The sequence below is a fragment of the Nicotiana attenuata genome, unplaced genomic scaffold (assembly GCF_001879085.1).
Source record: "Nicotiana attenuata strain UT unplaced genomic scaffold, NIATTr2, whole genome shotgun sequence".
NCBI lineage: Eukaryota > Viridiplantae > Streptophyta > Magnoliopsida > Solanales > Solanaceae > Nicotiana > Nicotiana attenuata.
The window spans coordinates 83895-103081 of NW_017672990.1; the positions used below are offsets into that span (position 1 = coordinate 83895).

The window sequence follows — 19187 nt, forward strand, 5'->3', positions numbered from 1 at the left end:
TCACTTGTCACCTCGTGTATACGGCCTTCACGTACCACAAAATACACAAAACAATACCAATCCTAAGGGGTAATTTTCCCACACAAAGTTAGGCAAGACACTTACCTCAAAACACGCTAACTCAATCTACTAGCAAGCCCTTCCGGCGATTATCCAATTTCGAACGGCTCGAATCTAGCCAAAAAACTTTACAACATAAGTACAAACCAAAGGAAACTATTCAGAACAATAAAATTGCTATCTTTAAAGAAAAACAAAAAGTCAACTCAAAAGTTCAACCCCGAGCTCGCATCTCGGACCTGACCAAACTTACAAAATCTGAACATCCATTCGATAACGAGTCCAACTATACAAGAATTACTCAAATCCAACCTCACATCTCCTTTCAAATCCCCAAAATTTGGTCTATGAAGTTTCATAAATTTTCCCATTCAAATCACTAATTAAATAACAAACATAATGATGGATTCATGTATAATAGCCAAATCTGATTTAGAATCACTTACCCCGATGATTTCCTTAAAAATCCCTCAAAAAATCACCACAAACCAAACTCTCTACGTCAAAAGATGAAGAATGAAATAAAACCTCGTTTCTAGCCCCTTTTTGCCTAGCGATTTTCTTTTCAGCGAGCCCTTAGCCGTTTCTGCGGCTCCGCACCTGTGGAATTTCCATCGCAGGTGCGGCCCTCACTTATGCCCCTGAAATCTTGCACCTGCGGACCCTTAAGCGCATCTGAGCTTGCGCTTCAGCGGGAAGCTAGTCGCTTCTGCGCGTCCGCTTCTACGGATAACTGACCGCACCTTCTGTCCCAACTGGCCAGAACGAACTTCACGTTTGCGGCTCACTGGCCGCTTTTGTGGTGCCACATGTGCGGCCCAAAGTGCGCAGGTGTGATTGCACCAGAACCTCAGCAACTTCAGCATTTCATTAAGTCCAAAATTATCCCGATTCCAATCCGGTCCACACCCGGGGCCCCCGGGACCCTGTCCGAATATACCAACAAGTTCCAAAACACATAATAGACCTACTTGAGGCCTAAAATCACATCAAACAACATCGATTTTAGGAATCGCAATCCAATTCAAGCTTATTGAGACTATGAATATCTGACTTCCAAAACTAACACTGATTCATACCAAAACAACTCCGATTGACCTCAAATTTTGCACACAAGTCATAAATGAAATAACGGACCTATTTCAACTTCCGAAATTGGAATCCGACCCCGATATCAATAAAGTAAACTCCCAGTCAAACTTCTCAACCCTCCAAACCTTCAACTTTCTAACTTTCGCCAATTCAAGCCGAAACGACCTATGAACCTACAAATCAATATCCGGACATTTTTTTAAGTCCAAAATTATCATACAGAGCTACCAGAACCATCAAAACTCCATTACGGAGTCGTCTATACAAAAGTCAAACTCCAATTAGCTCTTTCAACTTAAGCCTCCAACTTAGGGACTAAGTGTCCTATTTCACTCCGAAACTCACCTGAAACCAAAACCAAACACCCCGTCAAGTCACATAACCACAATATAATATAGAGAAGACAATAAATAGGGGAACAAGGCTAAAATATTTAAAACGACCGGCCGAGTTGTTACAACTGTCCACAAAAAAAATTAATATCTTACAATGGCAACCTCTAATAGATAAAAAAAACTACAATAATTACTTTGTGGACTGCTAGAAAACTATCATATGCTGAGAAGGTACAGTTAGTTCAGAGTGTTTTGCTTGGCATACATGCTTTTTGGGCACAACTATTTATGACGTCTGCTAAGGTGCTTAAAGTTATAGAATATATTTGCATGTCCTATGTATGATCTGGAGTTAATGTGATCACAAAAAGTCTCTTGTTGATTGTGACAAAGTTTGCATGACCAAAGCTGGAGGTGGCTTGAACGCAATCAATCTACAGCTTTTGAACAAAGCTGCAATAGCCAAAACTTGTTTGGATATGGCCCATAGACAAGAAAAGTTATGGTTAAGCTAGATCCATAAATACTATATAAAGAGCCAACAATTTAGCTGATTTGCTATACCACATCAAGCATCCTGAATGATTAGAATAATTCTAGAGGCCAGAGAGTTATTGAACCAAGTACAATGCAATCCTACTGATGGCAAAAGCATAATAAGGTAATCTACCTGCTACTCCTTAGAACCTATCCTAGAGTTAAATGTAAGTGTATGATTTACAAGAATAAAGCAAGACCAAATACATAATTCACAATTTGGTTGTAGTTTGCAAGGAAAATTGCTTACTACAGATCGACTATGCCAATGAGGCATGACTATTGATACCTACTGCCATTTATGTCAGTGACATGATGAATCCATGAAACACCTGTTTGTTCAATGTGAATATACAAAAATATATGGAATAGATTGATGAAATGGGCTCCAAAGAGAACTACCAAAATTTGTTACCTGGGAGCGGCTTGTTCAATGAATTATTAGAGAGCCTCAAGAGAAGTCTCAGATTGCCGATCTTCAAATTGATTTATGCTGAAAATATTCATTACATGTGGAGGGAGAGAAATATTGGGAAAGTGTAGCGAGAGAGATATCTTATGTGTGTTGTGCTCGTGTCTCACCTGGAATTAGGACCTTAATGTACAAATTTTATCTTCTAAGTGAGATGATAGAGCAAGAGGATTTCGAATCGCATGTGTTTTTCTGTTTAGATAGCTAGTTGTGTTGTCTTGATATGTTTTTCTAATTTTTTCATTGATGATTAATATAATTACGTTAGTCACCAAAAAAGGGTAAAATAGCTCAAGATATTGAAACATTAAAATTAAAAAGGTATAAATTTGAGAGAAAAGAACTTGAATCTGACAAAGCTGATCTAGAAGGACAACTTTAAGAACTAGGTTCTTGACCTCACTTCTGAAAATGAAAAGCCACCTGATATACATGGTAAGGGAAAAATGAGTGACCTGTAGGATAATCTTGAAAAAGAATTAAAAGGGACTAAAGATAATCTTTGTGATGCTGAATGTAGGAATTAAAAGGGGCTAATTATGAACTATCTAGACTAAGAAAATGACATAGATCCTCAGATTCCTTGAATTGGCTGAATAAAAACTGCAGCACCAACAAATCAGGAATTGGCTACAGAAAACCCGTTCCCAAATTTGATCTAAAGTATGTAGGAATTTCTCATAACAAAATGTGCACTCATTGTGGAAAGGTAGGACACTTTAGAGATACTTGTCCTGCCTTAATTCATGCTTAGTTTAAAAACACCTTTGGTCCTGCTAAAAATGTGAAGAAGGAAGAAGAATCAAAAGCTACTAAATGGATTAAGATTAACAATAAAATAGTTACTAATCCTCTTCCCTTCATGCCAAGAAGTGATCTGATTTATCTTTTTTCAAATAAAAAGGGACCCAAGCTCGTTTAGGTTCCCATGACTAACTTGTGATTTTTAGCGTAGGCTAAAGTGAGAGGGAATAATCAAGACTGGTATCTAGATAGTGGATGCTCAAGACATATGACGGGAGAAAAGAAATTCCTCTCACTGACAGCCTTCCATGGAGGGAGTGTGTCATTTGAAAATGGGAAAAAAGGCCAGATAACAAGTATTGGTAAGTTCAGTAAGTCACTCTCTTATGCATTAGAAGATGTGTATTATGTCATAGGCCTCAAACACAATCTTCTTATCATCTCTCAAATGTGGTAAAGGAAATGAAGTAAAATTCAATTCCAAAATCTTTACTGTCACTAAGCTTGATACTAATGAAGTTGTGTTAAAAGGTAAAAGGCATAACAATATTTACAAGATATCCATTATGTCTCTTCCTCAGAGTGAGCACCATGCTTAAGTGTAGTGGAGGATGATCCACTGTTATGTCATAGAAGACTAGGTCATGCTAGTCTTTCCCAACTCAACAAGTTGACAGCAAAGGACTTGGTCCTTGGCTTACCAAAAGTTGAGTTCTGCTTAGACAAGGTTTGTGATGCCTGTGTTAGAGGGAAACCTCTAGAACTCCTTCACATGGACCTATGTGGAGCAATGAGAGTGAGGACCAGAGGAGAGAAGTATGTTTTTGTCATTGTAGATTACTTCTCCAGGTATACATGGACTCTGTATTTGGGATCTAAAGATGAAACTTTTGATATTTTCTGTGTGTTTGTCAGAATGAGCCAACAGAACTGGGCTATAATGTATTAAGTAAAATAACATACCATAGAACTGAGTTTGAAAATTCTAAATTCCTTGAGTTCTCAAACACAGATGGCATTGATCATAATTTCTCTACACCTAGAACTCCACAACAAAATAGTATTGTGGAAAGAAAGAATAGATCCCTAGAAGACAGGGGGAGGACCATGCTGATTACTAGTGGACTGCCTAAGAGTTTCTAGGATGAGGCAGTCAATATTGCCACTTGCTAAATAGATGCATGGTCAAACCTATTCTTGAGAAAACTCCCTATGAGTTACTTCGAAGGAGAAAGCTCAACATCACTCACCTGAGAGCATTTTGGTGTATTTGTGCACAATGATGGCAAAGAAGCTCTAGGTAAGTTTGATGACAAAAGTGATGAGGAAATTTTCTTGGGTTACTCTCCACATAGTAAGGCCTATAAAGGTTTTAATAAAAGAACTATGTGTGCAGAAGAAAATGTTCATGTTATTTTTGATGAATCTAAAAATTTGGCCGAGAAAAGTTTGCAAGATGAAGATTATGACATAGGACTCACTAGTGAAGGAGCTCCTAAGGAACCTGAAGATGGATCCAGAGATCACAAGTAGTTGACAATGATCACGAGGAACAAGAAGAAGAGAGAACTACTCTGACTGCTAACCAGACTGATGAAACTATACCTACTGAAACTGTTCCTTTGGGTCACTCCTTGGGTGAACAATCTTTAGGAATGTAGATTAGGCCATGGAAACATCAAAGTTCATATCCTCTTGAGAACATCATCTTTGATCCTAATGCAGAAGTGCAAACCAAGCCATCTCTGAGGGATCTATGTGCATTCACATCATTCCTCTCACAGGTTGAACCTAAGAACATTAAGGAAGCTCTAAAAGATACATATTGGATTATAGCCACACAAGAGGAGCTAAATCGGTTTGAAAGGAGCAAGGTCTGGCAATTGGTAAAAAGATTCAAGAACAGAACTGTCATAGGTACCAGATGGGTGTTCAGAAACAAGCTGGACAAACAAGGAAATATCACAAGGAACAAGGCCAGACTTGTGGTTCAGGGATACAATCAAGAAGAAAGCATTGACTATGATGGGACGTTTGCACCTGTAGCCAGAGTGGAAGCTATAAGAATGCTAATAGCTTTTGCTGTATACATGGAGTTCACCATGTATCAGATGGATGTAAAAAGTGCATTCTTGGACGACTATCTGAAGGAGGAAGTGTTTGTTAAACAACCTCTTGGGTTTGTTAGTGAAGAATTTCATGACTATGTGTTCAAGATAGACAAATCCCAGTTTGGACTGAAACATGCCCCAAGAGCTTGGTATGAAAGACTCTCAAAATTCCTCTTAGCTAACAACTTTGTTAGAGGAAAGGTGGACACACTGTGTTTCTGAGGAGCAAAGGCAAGAATGTAATAATTGTACAAGTATATGTGGATGACATTATCTTTGGAGCTACTAATGAAGCAATGTGCAAGGAATTTGCTGAGATGATGGGGAAAGAGTTTGAAATGAGCATGATAGGTGAATTGAACTTCTCCCGGGGTTGCAAATCAAGAAAACATCTACTGGAATCATGATACATTAGCAAAAATATATCAAGGAACTACTCAAGAAATTCAACACGGACTTATCCAAATCCATAGACACTCCCATTGCCATTGCAACAAAGCTGGACCTTGATGAAGAAGGGAAAAGTGTTGAACATAAGCAACATAGAGGAATGATTGGGTCATTGTTTTATGTCACAACAAGCAAGCCTGATATTGTATTCAATATGGGATTGTGTGCAAGATTTCAGGCAAATCCAAAAGAGTCTCATCTGAAGGCTATCAAGAGGATACTTAGATATCTTAAAGGAGCTCCTGATATGTGCTTGTGGTATCCTAGAGGGTGTAACTTTAATCTAGTTGGTTAAGCTGATGCTGACTAAGCAGGTTTTCATGTTTACTGGAAAAACACTTCAGGAACAGCACATTTCCTAGGTTCTTGTCTGGTGTCTTGGGGAATAAAGAAGCAGAACTCAGTGACTTTATCCACAACTGAGGTTGAATATGTGGCAGCAACATCTTGTTCTGCTTAGTTACTATGGATAAGACAACATCTAAGGTACTATGGTATTTTTGTTGATTGTGTTCCTATTTTCTATGACAACACTAGTGCCATAAACATTGCTAAAAATTCATGTCAGCACAAGAGAACCAAGCACATTGACATTAGACACCACTTTCGCAGAGACAGTGTTGAAAAAAGGAACATCTCAATTAACTTCTCTAAAATTGAAGACCAAATTGCAGATATCTTAACTAAAGCTCTGAGTAGGGACCACTTTGAAAGGAATAGACTGGAACTACGTCTAATCAATACTTCCAACTAGTTGCACCCCAATGATTGGCTAGAAAAGGTATAGTTAGATGTAGAATGTCAAGTACAATGTGTTTGATTCAGTCTCATGCTTGTATTAAGCATACACACTTGCCTAGAAAAATCTAGCTGATAACTATGTTGTATGATACTAACATGTAGTGTTGAAGCTTTATTGCATAAATAAGTAACGAGTTACTAAGGAGTTGGTTCTTTGACTCAGGTACGTGCCATCTTGTCTTAATTCACTCGGACTTAATATCCTAAATTACTGCTATGCTCAGACTTTCTAATCCTGTTAGCATCACTTTCAATTCTCATCTAGGCTAAGAGTAAGGGGGAATCCTAGAGCAAATAGAGTTTAGTTACTCCTAAAATCCTAAAAGTCAAAGTAACCATTATTAGAGTCCCGTTAGAGCTCAAATTTTGTCACTCTCCTTCTTCCAGTCAAATCATGAGTAACGCCCCTTTGTGATCAGTTTCTCAGACATCACTGTTTTTCTCAAACCATAAGCAAGAATCAAGAAATAATTCTCTCTTTCCCTTAAGCGATTTTCCTCTCTTATCGCCATGCCTAAATCCAGCCAAACCCCTTATAAAGCAAAACCATCATCCAAGACTGAAGCCAAATCCAATAACATGAAGCCCAAATCAAAGAAAATTGTCAAACCTTCCATTGTACCTACACCATCATCCCCTGTTCCTGCTCCTCTCACCATCCCTACTTCCACTGGGCCTTCACTTCAAAAACCAACCACCCATGCATATGTGCCTACTTCGAAAAATACCTCTAAGTCTACCAAGATCAAGGCTACTCTAAGAAAATCTGTCAAGAGTGACAAGGTAGTGCGTGATGCTGCTACTAAAGTAGACACAATGGTTAAGGAAGCTGTGGTTCAGGGGGAACCAGTGCAAGTTATTACAAGTCAGGTAAAACCCCCTCCCTCAAAATTAGATGTTCTGGCATCTGCTATAGGTGTTGCACCCTTAGATACTGTCCTACCCACAAGTGATAAACCACAAGTTGAGGAACCCACTATAGAAAAGAATGTAGCATCTCTAGAGAAAGGAGTAGATACCACTACAGTTATGCCTATGGTTGAGGGGGAAGGCAGTAAAGAACCAACACAAAAAGAGGCATCTAATGGTCTTTCTTTCAATTGGACAGAGGATGAGGATGATAATGGAGGTGAAAAAGAAGAAGGGGTAGTGGGCAGTCATGAGGGATATCCTACTCAGGACATTTCTAATGAAGGGAAAAAGAGTGAGAATGAGGGAGATTCTAGTGAAGAGTAGGAGAGTGAGACAGAAGATAGGATAGATGAACAAGTGGATGACTCTACAAAATAAGAAAAGAACAACAAAGAAGAGGGTCAGTCTGAGAGTGAAGGTGAGGATCAAGAAAAGGCAAGTGAGAGTGAAGGAGAGGATAAAGAAAGTGAGGAAGAGAATGAGAATATGAGTGGGGAATTTGAAGGCTCTATGACTATTGGAAACACTGTCATAGCCCCTTCAGAAGAAGCAAGTGGACTGAAGAACTTGGGCCCTTGTTAGCTCCTTTCACTGGATAAGAAGAGGTTAGTAGTGATGAAGATAACTTGCCCTTGTCTGAAGTAGGGAAGAAACTCAGGAAGACTCCTGTGAAAGAAACAAATTATGTCGTCCCTACAAGGAAAGAAGTAGCTCCTCCTTCCAGGACTCCTCTCACAAGGAGTAAAAGAAAGGTTGTTGATGAACAAATCATTAAGGAGTCCAGAGGTGCCAAGAAGCCAAGGAAGCAAGTTTCAGTTGTGGAACCTGTAGTTGAGTTGAATGGAGAAGATGAGTCTGTTTCTACTCTGCCAGAAAAGTCATCAACATAAAAGAGAAAGGTTAGCAAAGCTACAAAAAATACTACCCTATCTGCAAGGGCAGGTAGAGGAAAGAAGAGAAAAAGTGTGCCAGCTGTGGTTGATAAACTCACCGAGTCCAGAAACAGAAAAGTGCTTAATGGGAAGATTCTTGTAAACACTGATGAAAAATGGATGGCTCAACTGGTTGAAAAACTTGAGCTACAGGATGGAAACACATGTTTGTCAAGGCTTTCCCTCATGTGTGTGTGCCTGCTGTGGTGGAGTTCTATGCAAACTTCGAGTTTGATGAAAAGGTGGTCAAGAGTAAGGTAAGGGGGTTTGAGATGGAGTTTGATACTGAGGAGCTGGTGATGCTTCTGAATATTTCTTCTTTAGGTTTGGACAATTACTTGAAGAAAAAGTGGCTAGCCATAGACAATGATGAGGACACAGGAATTGTGGTCACAAGGAAGTTCTCTAAAAAGTTTGAATGGATGCTCCCCAGAAGGTGTACAAGACTGATATGACCCCCTTCCACAAACTGTTGTTTCACTTTGTCAATTCATGCATTTTGCAGAGGTCTGAGAGAAGGAATGAGACTACCCTGTTGGACATGGTTGTGACTTATGATGGAACGCTTGACACTAGTAGACCTATCAATCTCCCTAGCCTGATGATTCAGCATATGACAAGAGCTACAAACACTTGCAAGCCTAAGCATGCTATGCCTTCATGTTGACTGAGTTGTTTGACAAGCTCAACATTGCCTTGCCTGAGTTTAAGTATGGAAATCAGAATGATGTCTTGGATGTTGTTAACCTCAAGCAGTATGGCTATGAGGAGATCAAGGCTAGAGGACCAAAAGGTACTGCTATTTTACCTGGAAGCAGCATGGCAGCAAAGCTCACTAAGAGGTTGGAGTTGGCTGTTGAGGAGAATGCCAAGCTCCGAGAAGACAATGATGAGTTGAGGAAAGAAACCAAGCAGCGTAGGGAAGAGCTCAGAAGGGATAGAGAAGCTCATGCCCAACAGATTTTTACCCTTGTGAAAGCATTGACCCCGTCTACCTCTCACCCACGAGCCTGTTCCTTCCCCAGAGTCCTTAGTTTCTTTTGTTATCCCAATGATGTTTTAGTTTTTGTTTCTTTCTATTCTAGTCTGAGTATGTTGCAACAGGTTTAGTTTATTTTTTTTAATGGTTTAAGACAAGGCCCTGGGCTTATTTTGGCACTGCTAAATGACTTCTCTTATAATGTTTTAACGCTTCGTACTTGGTTAGATCATCAGCTTAGTCTGTTTGTTTTGATAATTCTTGAGCTTGTGCTGTAGTCTATATGGCCTTGAATCTTGCATTAAATGTGCATAATATGTCTAACATCTTTTGTTATTTTTCGATAATGCCAAAAGGGGGAAGATAGGGTAGGAGTTGTCTATTTGTGGAATTATGTCCCTGTTGATCATGATTTGGTGTGATTTCCTGGTTCTGGTATATACAAAGTTTGTCATCATCAAAAAGGAAAAATTTGTTGAGTATTGAGATTTTTATGATTAATAAATTTTGTTCTAACAAAATGTTCGAAGATCCAGGTCCTCAACGTAGTTGCTTAACTGCTCTAAGAACCAGCTCCTCTGGGTGAAGGACCAACTCCTCATGGTTGATGATTGTACATCTATGCAAGACAATAACTTTATCCCAAAGTTATCCAGGTCCGAGTTTGATGGAAGAAGGCTTTTCACATGATAATGGTTGTTGCCCAAGAAGATACGCATAAATAAGTGAGACATAAGAGTCCCAAGACCGGTGGAGTCCTTAGAACAGTAGGAGTCCTATCAAACGAGAAGCTAATTATGCATAGGACTCTTAGAAGATCTTGGAGTCCGGACATTTAAATACTATCCATCTGAACTGCTGAACCTATAATTTTACTCATCAACTGAAGAACTACATTTTACACACTCTAGTCGAGTACAAGTGTTGTGTTCTTCTTGAGTCAGTCTAGTGAATGTGTTTTAGGAAATCGAGTTGTAATCAAAGTGTCACAAACTATTAGTGAGTTGGAGTGAGTGTTTGCTTTACATGTTAGAGTAACTTATAAATCAAAAAGACGTAGTAGGAGTACCGGAGAGACTTGAGTGACAGTCTTGTAATCGATACATTTTGGCTCATTGTTCTAGTGGAGTTGAAGTTGAAAATCCTACGCAGTAGGTCGTGGTTTTTGCACCTTTTGATCTGGGTGATTTTTCACGCAAAATCGCTATTTTTTATTACTTTATTGCATATTTTACTTCACGTCTAAAGTACGGTACCAAGTTCTTTAGTAAATTCATAAGGACACTCAAACTAACAATTCCTATAAATAAAAAGGAAATCACATATTATAATTATTACTATAATATCACTTAATAACATTTAAACATCCGGAAATAATCCGCAGGGTTATACTACATAAACAAAGCAATGGCTATGACACCATAACAAAGATAGCCATGCTTTACACAATGTCAATGCTGCAAATTACAACTCCATACAGCGACAGCCAGCTGCATGATAGACCTATAGCTTCATCCATCACTATCAGTTAATCGTCATCTTAACTTAATACAATTAGAAATGTCGTACAGTTTCTATACATTTATTATGTACACATAATCTTCAGATATATTTCAATCAATAAAGTACTGTACTTTTGTTTGATCATGAGCATATATACCATCACTTAGGTGTATTTCACTTCACTTCCACAAATCAATTTGAGAACTGGAGGATGCTGTGGAGGTATTTTCTGGAGCCAGTTCTTGCTTGTCCAAATTTTTGACCATCAAATTTGAGTCGTCGCCCCTAGCATTTGCTGCATTTGAATAGTTATTCTCATCTTCTTGACTAAGTTGGGAAGCTACAAATTTGTCAAGAACTCGCCAATCGGTCACTTGATCTTCAACTTGGTCATTAATACAACCTCTATTAATGTTGTTTCCAAACGTAGGATGATGCATATGTTCTTGATTAACATTAATGCCAAATATTGGCATTGAGCTGCAACTTATTCCAGGAGGTGCTGCTGCTAGAAGTTTAGAATTAGTTTCTAAAAGAGGAAGCTGAAGAAATTGCTGACGAGGTGGGATTTGGTAGTGCAAATTATCAAGTTCCTTCTTGCAATTAGGGTAATTATTAGGATAGTGATGGTTATAGTTAGTGATGGTATTAGAGTGAGGGTACTGTGGCTTGGGGGAGTCCATATTGTCAGGCATGAATGAAAGTTGATCATCGTACCAAATTGGTGAGCCATGTTCACTAGTATCCATCCTCATAGCTGCTATTTTCTTCTTGAACACTCTACATATAACCCATCCTTCTTCCTATTGTAGTAGATAAGCATTTGATTAGTAATTTGACTATAATGACAACTAACGTATGCGCTATAAAAAGGTTAAACTATACTCATAGGTTAAACTATACCAACGAGTCACACACTAAGCACCATACAATATTGTTAAAACTTAAAACTTAAGTCCTTAAAATTTTATGTACTTACGCGGTTAAAACACTTAGGGATCGTTTGGTAGGGTGTATAAGAATAGTGCTAAATAAAGTGTATTAGTAATGCAGACAATAATAATGCATGCGTTGATAATGCAAGTATTAGTTATGCAGATATTATTTCTTATCCACTGTTTGGTGTGGTGTTTTAAATATTAAAATGCACTGCATAAAAATTTATTATTTACAAAAATGCCCTCCATATTCTTTAGTTTTTAGGGACTTTAAGGATAATTTTATCTTTAACTATGCTAATGCATTCATTAATAGCCTTGGTATTGCTAATACTATGATTTGTTATGTATTAGTTATACATAAGATAACACCAAATATGTTGTATAACTAATACTTATACATAGATTGAAAAAAATGTACAAAACAAGGGATTAGTAATACCAAAAGCTAATGCATGCATTATTTTCTTTAATGCATCCTACCAAACGATGTCTTACATAATCATGTCATTTATAATATAATTACAAGTAAATATCTACGTAAAGCAAATTAATTGATAACTTAGTAAAAATAATAACTAATTTACTATCACAGATTAATTACACTAATGAGGTAAATTTTTATACTATCAATGTATATAACTTTAATCCGTTTAACTATATGGAGTTGATTTAAAGGGAACTTGCCTGAGGAGCACCATTTGGATCAGTCTCAAGTCGGTATTCATGCATAATAAAATCAGATTTTTGTCCATTTGGAGCTCTCCCTTTATAATAGACTAAGGTCTTCCTCATGCCAATCAAGTCGTGCTTAGAATATATAGCCTTGTCCCTTCCTGTTGCTTTCCAGAATCCTGCTGCTGTTGCTCTATTTGTTCTTGTCCCTGTTGGATATTTTTTATCTTTGTGGCTGAAGAAGTACCAGTCACTTTGTTCTTCTGTGCCCATTCTGCATAATTCTGTTGACAATTTCATTATATTTGTGAGTGATATCATACCTTTATGTCATTTGAAATACATGTAATTCATACTTTTTTGACATATATACGGTTTCATATATATATAGCTGTACCTTGAAGATCCCATGGCTCAATTTTGTAGAGATCGATGTCTTTAATAACATCAACATCAATCCTTCTGGAGGTGATTTTCTTCCTAAGGTAATAATCGACGAGTTCTTCATCAGTTGGGTGAAATCTGAAACCTGGAGGAACTTGTGAGAAAGAATTCATCATCTCTCACTCAAATGTATAGCCTGCATATTCAAGAAAAAATATCAGTATTACATTCCAATTGTATGATCAAATGTAGAATATAAATCTTTCAAACTTCTGTTTCTGTTTCTTTTCAAACTACGGGTAAAGTGGCTGCCATGTGACCAGGAGGTCACGGGTTCAAGCCGTAGAAACAGTCTCTTGCAGAAATGCAGGGTAAGGCTGCATACAATAGACCCTTGTGGTCCGGCCCTTCCCCGCTCATAGCGGAAGCTTAGTGCAGCGGGCTTTTTTTTTTTTTGCTCAGGTTAGAAGAAATTTGAATAAAACATGCATGCACATAATACGAGTTTCCGGATGGATAGTGCTCTAGCAACGAAATTGAAGTCTATGCAAATTCCTCATATTGATTGTTCCACCTACTTATTTTTAAGAAAATGAAAAAGTAAGATCTATTTTACTTTTTTTTGAAGAACTGAAAATATATATATATATATATATATATATATATATATATATCACCTAAAATTGCAAATCAGTTTACTAGTTTGCTCAACTCTGATTGTTGGTTCTGTAGCACTTAATTTGCTCTTTGTTTTTTTCTGATCAAGCAATTTTTAACAAAAACTGATCAAAGTGAAATTACTATAGAAATCAAGATCCTCCACATTTGATAAAAAAATATGCGCAAACTATTTAACAGAAACTAATTTTCTTGTATATCATGAGATTCAATGAAGAAAGGACGACGACGCTCGAATAGTGCATGCAAAAATTGGAAGAACAGATTCAGTAAATTCCAGCAATTGTTATCTTGAGATTCATTTGCCTCCCCCTTTCACACTTCATATACAGTCACTGGAGTGCAAATTAACATCCACATGAACAAAGCAAAACAAGCTTATGACGAACAAACAATTGAGATAACCACCAAAATATTAAGTAAAATGGAACAAAGAACAATATATAGTTATTCGAAATGCAATATAAAACTCCTTCAGATTTCACACTATGAGTGCGTGGATCTTATTGAAATTGAGTCCACTCTTGCCTTACGATAAGCATAATCTAATTAATGTATGCTTATACATTTGTGAAATGATAATTTTAGGTTGTTGTTTACCTAACTATATTTTTTTGTCGATTAATTTAAGAAGTCATGAAAAAGAATAACAAAATAATATAATCGTCAAAATGGTATAACAAGGGATTTGTGAACTTCCTGAAGGATAATAGTAGGATATATCAATTTTTTGTCAAAAAATAAGAAGAAATTAAATATAAGATCCAATTCGATAATCCATTTATAACTATATATGGTCTTGTCATTACTAAAATAACCAAAGAGAAATGTTGGAATTAATCAGTTATTGTGACATACGCTTTTATTATAGTGTTGGGGTAATAATTACGATGATGTTACTATCATTTAGCCAGTAATATCACTGGAGACGCATGGAAGCAAGAGAAATCACCACGAACGAGTTACTTTCCTTTCAAGATTATCAGTAATAATTTGTTCGTATGTCAGATCTCCAGACAACATTTTTCCTAGATCACATATACTGTATTATTATAACCAATGAGCTTATTAATTAATACATGTCATTACTTACACTTAATACCTAAGCAAGATTTTTTGCTTTGAAAAAACCATAGTTAAGACCCTACTAAGACAAAACATTCAAACTTACATACCACCTATAGTCTAAAGGTATCAGTGTGAGTTTATCACACAACACGTATGGATTCAGTTTTCACTGTCTCCTTCGTCGTCCCAGCTCCCATATGTATGACGAATAATTTTAAACAAACAGACGGTTAATTACACAACACAGAAGAGAAAGAGAAGGAGATGTTTTAGGGACAAATTTTACTAGAAATATCTATCATATGTAATATGACGCATTAATATTTATAATTAGAGAAAAAAGAAAAGGAAGGAGCAAGACGTTGTTAGATGAAACAAACCTTAATTTCCAAATGCACAGATCTGAGAAGTGAGCAGAGTCAATCTTTTTGCGAGCACAGAATCAAAGTGGGAGGGAAGACAAGAGTTATCGATCTCCAAGAAGAAGAAAAGGGTGCAACTGCAGTAGGAAAAAACTGTAGAAAAGACAAATAGAGAATAGACAAGAAAAGACAAAAAACACAAAAAAAGAAGAAGTTGAAATTTGTATCCTCGGGAACTGGTGACTTTGAGTTTGGCTGTCTTTTGGTGTGGCTAGGACCAGATCCCGAGGACAGAATAAAACTGAGAAATGGACAAATGAAGAGAAGAAAAATGGAAAAGAGGGGCAGAGAGAGAGAGAGAGAGATCGAATGGAAGAAGGATGAACAAAAAGGGTTATATAAAGCCCACCCCACCAAACAAATAAACCCTAATGATGAAGGGATCTGTTAATAACTACACTTTTTAATTTATTTGATCATATGCTTCATTGTCTCTTTCTCTCTCTCTCTCTCACTATCATAATAGAGAGCTAAATTGCTGGGAAAGCTTTTCCGGGGCGCGATAAAAGGTGGCGCAAAATTGGTAGAAAGAGAAATATACATTAGACAAAAGCATCGTGTGTGCAACTGCCACCACTCACCCGCCATTGATTGAGACATCCTTTTCTTGTCTTAATTACTTTTAATTTAGTTATAGCCTATAGAGTAAAAAAATATCTGTTTGGTACACTAAGCTCCTGTTATATACGGGGGCGTCAGAATGAGTAACGGCACAGACCGATCAACATAATTAGATTTGAAAGGGTCTCCATAAAGACATTAAAAAGGAATGCGTCCAAAACTAAAGAGTTTGAGTTTAGAAAATCTTAGTAGTTCAATAGCTTGAATTTTTACTTTATTGGTGAGGGTTCTATTCTCACGTGCCTTGTAATTCTCTCCTTTATTTAATTTCTTCTCCCCATATATACTCCTTCCATTCACTTTTATTTGGCATGTATACTAAAAATAAATTTTTATTTTTACTTGTCACTTTACGCATATCAAGAGAAGACAATTTTTTTTCTTGTTATACCCACAATATTTATTACCCATTTTAAATTATTTTTTCAAATCCAATAAAATATGCATCAATTAATATGGGTATCATGGTAAATTACGCACTTCATTTATTATTTCTTAAGGGGCGTGAAAAGTCAAAACGTGCCAAGTAAAAGTGAACGGAGGGAGTATATATATAAAAGATTAAGAAAAATAATCTGAGTTCTATGCACTATTGTTTGATAATTAATTTATTTATAAGATAATTAAAAATAAATAATTATAATATAATTAATTGATAACCTAACAATTATGGTAACGAACATGTTATAAGACTTTATCATACAACATTTGATCGGGTAAGTAACTCAATAAATATAACTTAAATTCATAATGAAATACTATAATCTTTTAAGCTTCTTTTTGTTAATTTATGCTGGTGACGTAATGGAACAGTCTCCAGGAAGGAATTTCAGGAGTTAGGACCATTGCTTGTCTAAAAGGGGTAAAAGATGTCTCCAACAATATCCTTTCTAATCCTAGTCCCTACCTTTTCTTTTCTATTACGACTGAAAATTCAGCTACTTTGGGACCAGATTGCACCAACAAGCTATGTTCATTCACTCTTGAGAAGATATTTAATGGATATATATGGCGCTTTAATTCACTGCACTCTCCTTTTTTCAATAACTTGTTAACACATTGCCCTCTCTTGTTAGTGAATGAAAAACATAGAAATCATTTGACTTGGCGCGATAGAGTTGTAACACCTCAACTAAGTTACTAATGAATTCGATCTTGCAAGATGAAACCATCTAAACCATGGTGGAGTAAAGCATACAAATAATTTGCATCCAAAAAGAAGAATGAAGCATAATCTATATATAAGGATTTCAATTCGTTTTACATTTAATTTGCTACTTCAGGAAAAGGGAGGTAATAAACGCATGCTACTTCCAGTCATGTCATGTTGGTTGAACTATTGACAAGAAAAGAAAATAATACTAGGTGAAAAGAAAGTAATAGGTGAAAATAAAAGAGGAAGGAAATGTCAGCAAATAATATAGGTGGTGATAAGTTGAGTTACAAATATATGTGTTATGGTGCTTTGTGTCCGAACATGATTGAAGAGGAGCAGCTTCTGATTGTCCGTGACCAATACGTTTCCTGCACCACCACCGACTCTCATCATTATACAGCCTTATTTATATATATCTATATATTGGCTGTTATTTGTAAAAACACATTTGTTTTTTTTTTTTTTTTTGCTAATAAACACATTTGCTGCTAGCTTCTACATATCCCCTAGACTTCGATCAGTTGATGCAGCCATGTAAAAAAAAAGGCATATTTTTATTTTTAGGGTGTGTTTGGTGTGAAAGAAGACCTTTTCTGAATCTTTTTAAAAAAAAAAGTTATTTTTTGAAAATACTTTTTCCTTTTTGTTAGTGAAAAATATTTTTTGAAAAAAATATTTATTAAAGATTGAAGTAATTTTATGGGTGGTCATTCGGTTTTGTGTTCATTATCCAAAAGTCACTTTTTTTGATACTTTTTTTTTTTGTTTTGTTAGATTTAATTTCAAAATATTTTCAAAGTTCACAGATTTATCAGCCAAGCCATATTCGTTAATCAAATAAATAAAGTACCCATATTTAGCACACTGAAATATTAGATTAACACTTTCAAATAAATAATATTAACAAATAATACTTTAAAAAACTTCATATTAAACACAAATATCTTTAAAAATATTTTGAGTTTTACTGACTAAAAGAAACTACCTTTTGTTAAACCATTCTTGTTTTATTATTTCAAAAAATATTTTTTATCGTTTTTATATTTTAAAATACGTTCATGTTTGAATGATTAAAAAAATTGAGTGACATGGAAAAATTAAATGTACTGATATATTATAAAAATGATAAATAAAATAATATAAAGTTTAATTATAAGCAAAATACTTAGGTAAAAATATATTATATAGTTTATAATATAGATGGTATTACATAAATGGTAAGATTTATAATGTTAAGGGTGTCGCGCTCCCTTTTTCTCGCAAAATCGGGTTTCAACATTTTTGAGACAACTCCCTTCCTTTTGGAACGGGGTAAGGGATTTGAAGAGTCGCCACCTAACGGATTAAGGTGCGTTAGGGCACCTAGAGCAATTAACTCATATAACCAATTTACTTCACCAGAGATCGGGTAAGGGCTCGAAATTACCTTGAGGGGAAGGTGTTAGGCACCCCTCGAGGTCCACAATGGTGGGTCCCGGCCGAACTTAAATTAAGAGAATTAGTCTTAAAAGGGAAGAAAATAATTTGGACAAATACAATATTCAACTTATGTTTATACAGGAGTATTGGGGGTGGTCCTAAGTTTTTTAGCCTATAGGATCATTCCATGCAATGCTTGGCAACTCCCTCAAGTCGGGGTTTTACTCATAGCATTAGCGCATGGGCTATCATTTCCTTTACTACCCATTTACTATCTTCATGTTGTTAGTTAAGCGCACTAATTGATTCTAAACCGTACCCGATGCGTGCATTACCCGCCCCTTACCTATGGTCCTGGAGGTATTTAAGACCTCTATTCAGGGTAGTTATAGACTGACCTATGTTGCTTAAAATGAGAAAAAGCTAGGCGACAAGCAAAATTAAAGCAGGACTATCATGTAAGGAGCAAATAAGGGCTCATATTAACCTCCACAAGTAGACAACAAATGCACGCAATTAAATCATCAGATTTCATTAATATAGGATCCTATAGGCAGGATATCTAGATGAGCAGAAACAGAATGCAAGACAGCAGTTTTATTAGGGCGGGCATCGAGACCTATTAATTTGCCTACTGATTTTATTAAGTCCTGAATATGGGCACTTTCAGGCAGTAAGATATCACAGTTTTACACCCCAGAATTATTAATAACCCTACAGATTTGCCTAAGTGATTAACAGAATCCTATAGGCATGGTATCTACAACTGTTAATTATAGACCTATAGCATGGTTCCTAAGCGAATTACTGATTTTAACTCGTAAAGACAGGTTTTATCTCTTTAGATCCTATAGGCATGCTTTCTAATTTGCAGAATTGATTTAACTCCTACAGACAT

General features: G+C 36.3%; 2 protein-coding genes across 2 annotated transcripts; one reads left to right on the top strand and one right to left on the bottom strand.

Moving 5' to 3' along the window:
• Positions 1 to 7112: 7112 nt before the first annotated feature.
• On the top strand, positions 7113 to 8404 carry LOC109215111 (neurofilament medium polypeptide-like). The gene is made up of 3 exons (XM_019379130.1): positions 7113 to 7806; positions 7894 to 8091; positions 8160 to 8404. Exons 1-3 carry the CDS (start codon positions 7113 to 7115, stop codon positions 8402 to 8404), a joined length of 1137 nt encoding a protein of 378 aa, XP_019234675.1.
• Positions 8405 to 10748: 2344 nt separating this feature from the next.
• On the bottom strand, positions 10749 to 15394 carry LOC109215114 (NAC domain-containing protein 7-like). Its single transcript, XM_019379134.1, has 4 exons — positions 15052 to 15394; positions 12939 to 13121; positions 12554 to 12825; positions 10749 to 11731 (listed from the first exon to the last, which is right to left on the bottom strand). Exons 2-4 carry the CDS (start codon positions 13099 to 13101, stop codon positions 11108 to 11110), a joined length of 1059 nt encoding a protein of 352 aa, XP_019234679.1. The 5' UTR covers positions 13102 to 13121; positions 15052 to 15394; the 3' UTR covers positions 10749 to 11107.
• Positions 15395 to 19187: the final 3793 nt, after the last annotated feature.

Excerpts from the sequence above, each read along its gene's own strand:
- LOC109215111 (XM_019379130.1), top strand. The coding sequence starts at position 7,113 with ATGCCTAAATCCAGCCAAACCCCTTATAAAGCAAAACCATCATCCAAG. Across the intron at positions 7,807-7,893 it reads TTCTAATGAAGGGAAAAAGA|AAAAGAACAACAAAGAAGAG; the intron begins GTGAGAATGAGG and ends CTACAAAATAAG. Across the intron at positions 8,092-8,159 it reads ACTGAAGAACTTGGGCCCTT|GGAAGAAACTCAGGAAGACT; the intron begins GTTAGCTCCTTT and ends TGTCTGAAGTAG.
- LOC109215114 (XM_019379134.1), bottom strand. The coding sequence starts at position 13,101 with ATGATGAATTCTTTCTCACAAGTTCCTCCAGGTTTCAGATTTCACCCA. Across the intron at positions 12,826-12,938 it reads TGAGCCATGGGATCTTCAAG|AATTATGCAGAATGGGCACA; the intron begins GTACAGCTATAT and ends AATTGTCAACAG. Across the intron at positions 11,732-12,553 it reads ATCCAAATGGTGCTCCTCAG|GAAGAAGGATGGGTTATATG; the intron begins GCAAGTTCCCTT and ends CTACTACAATAG.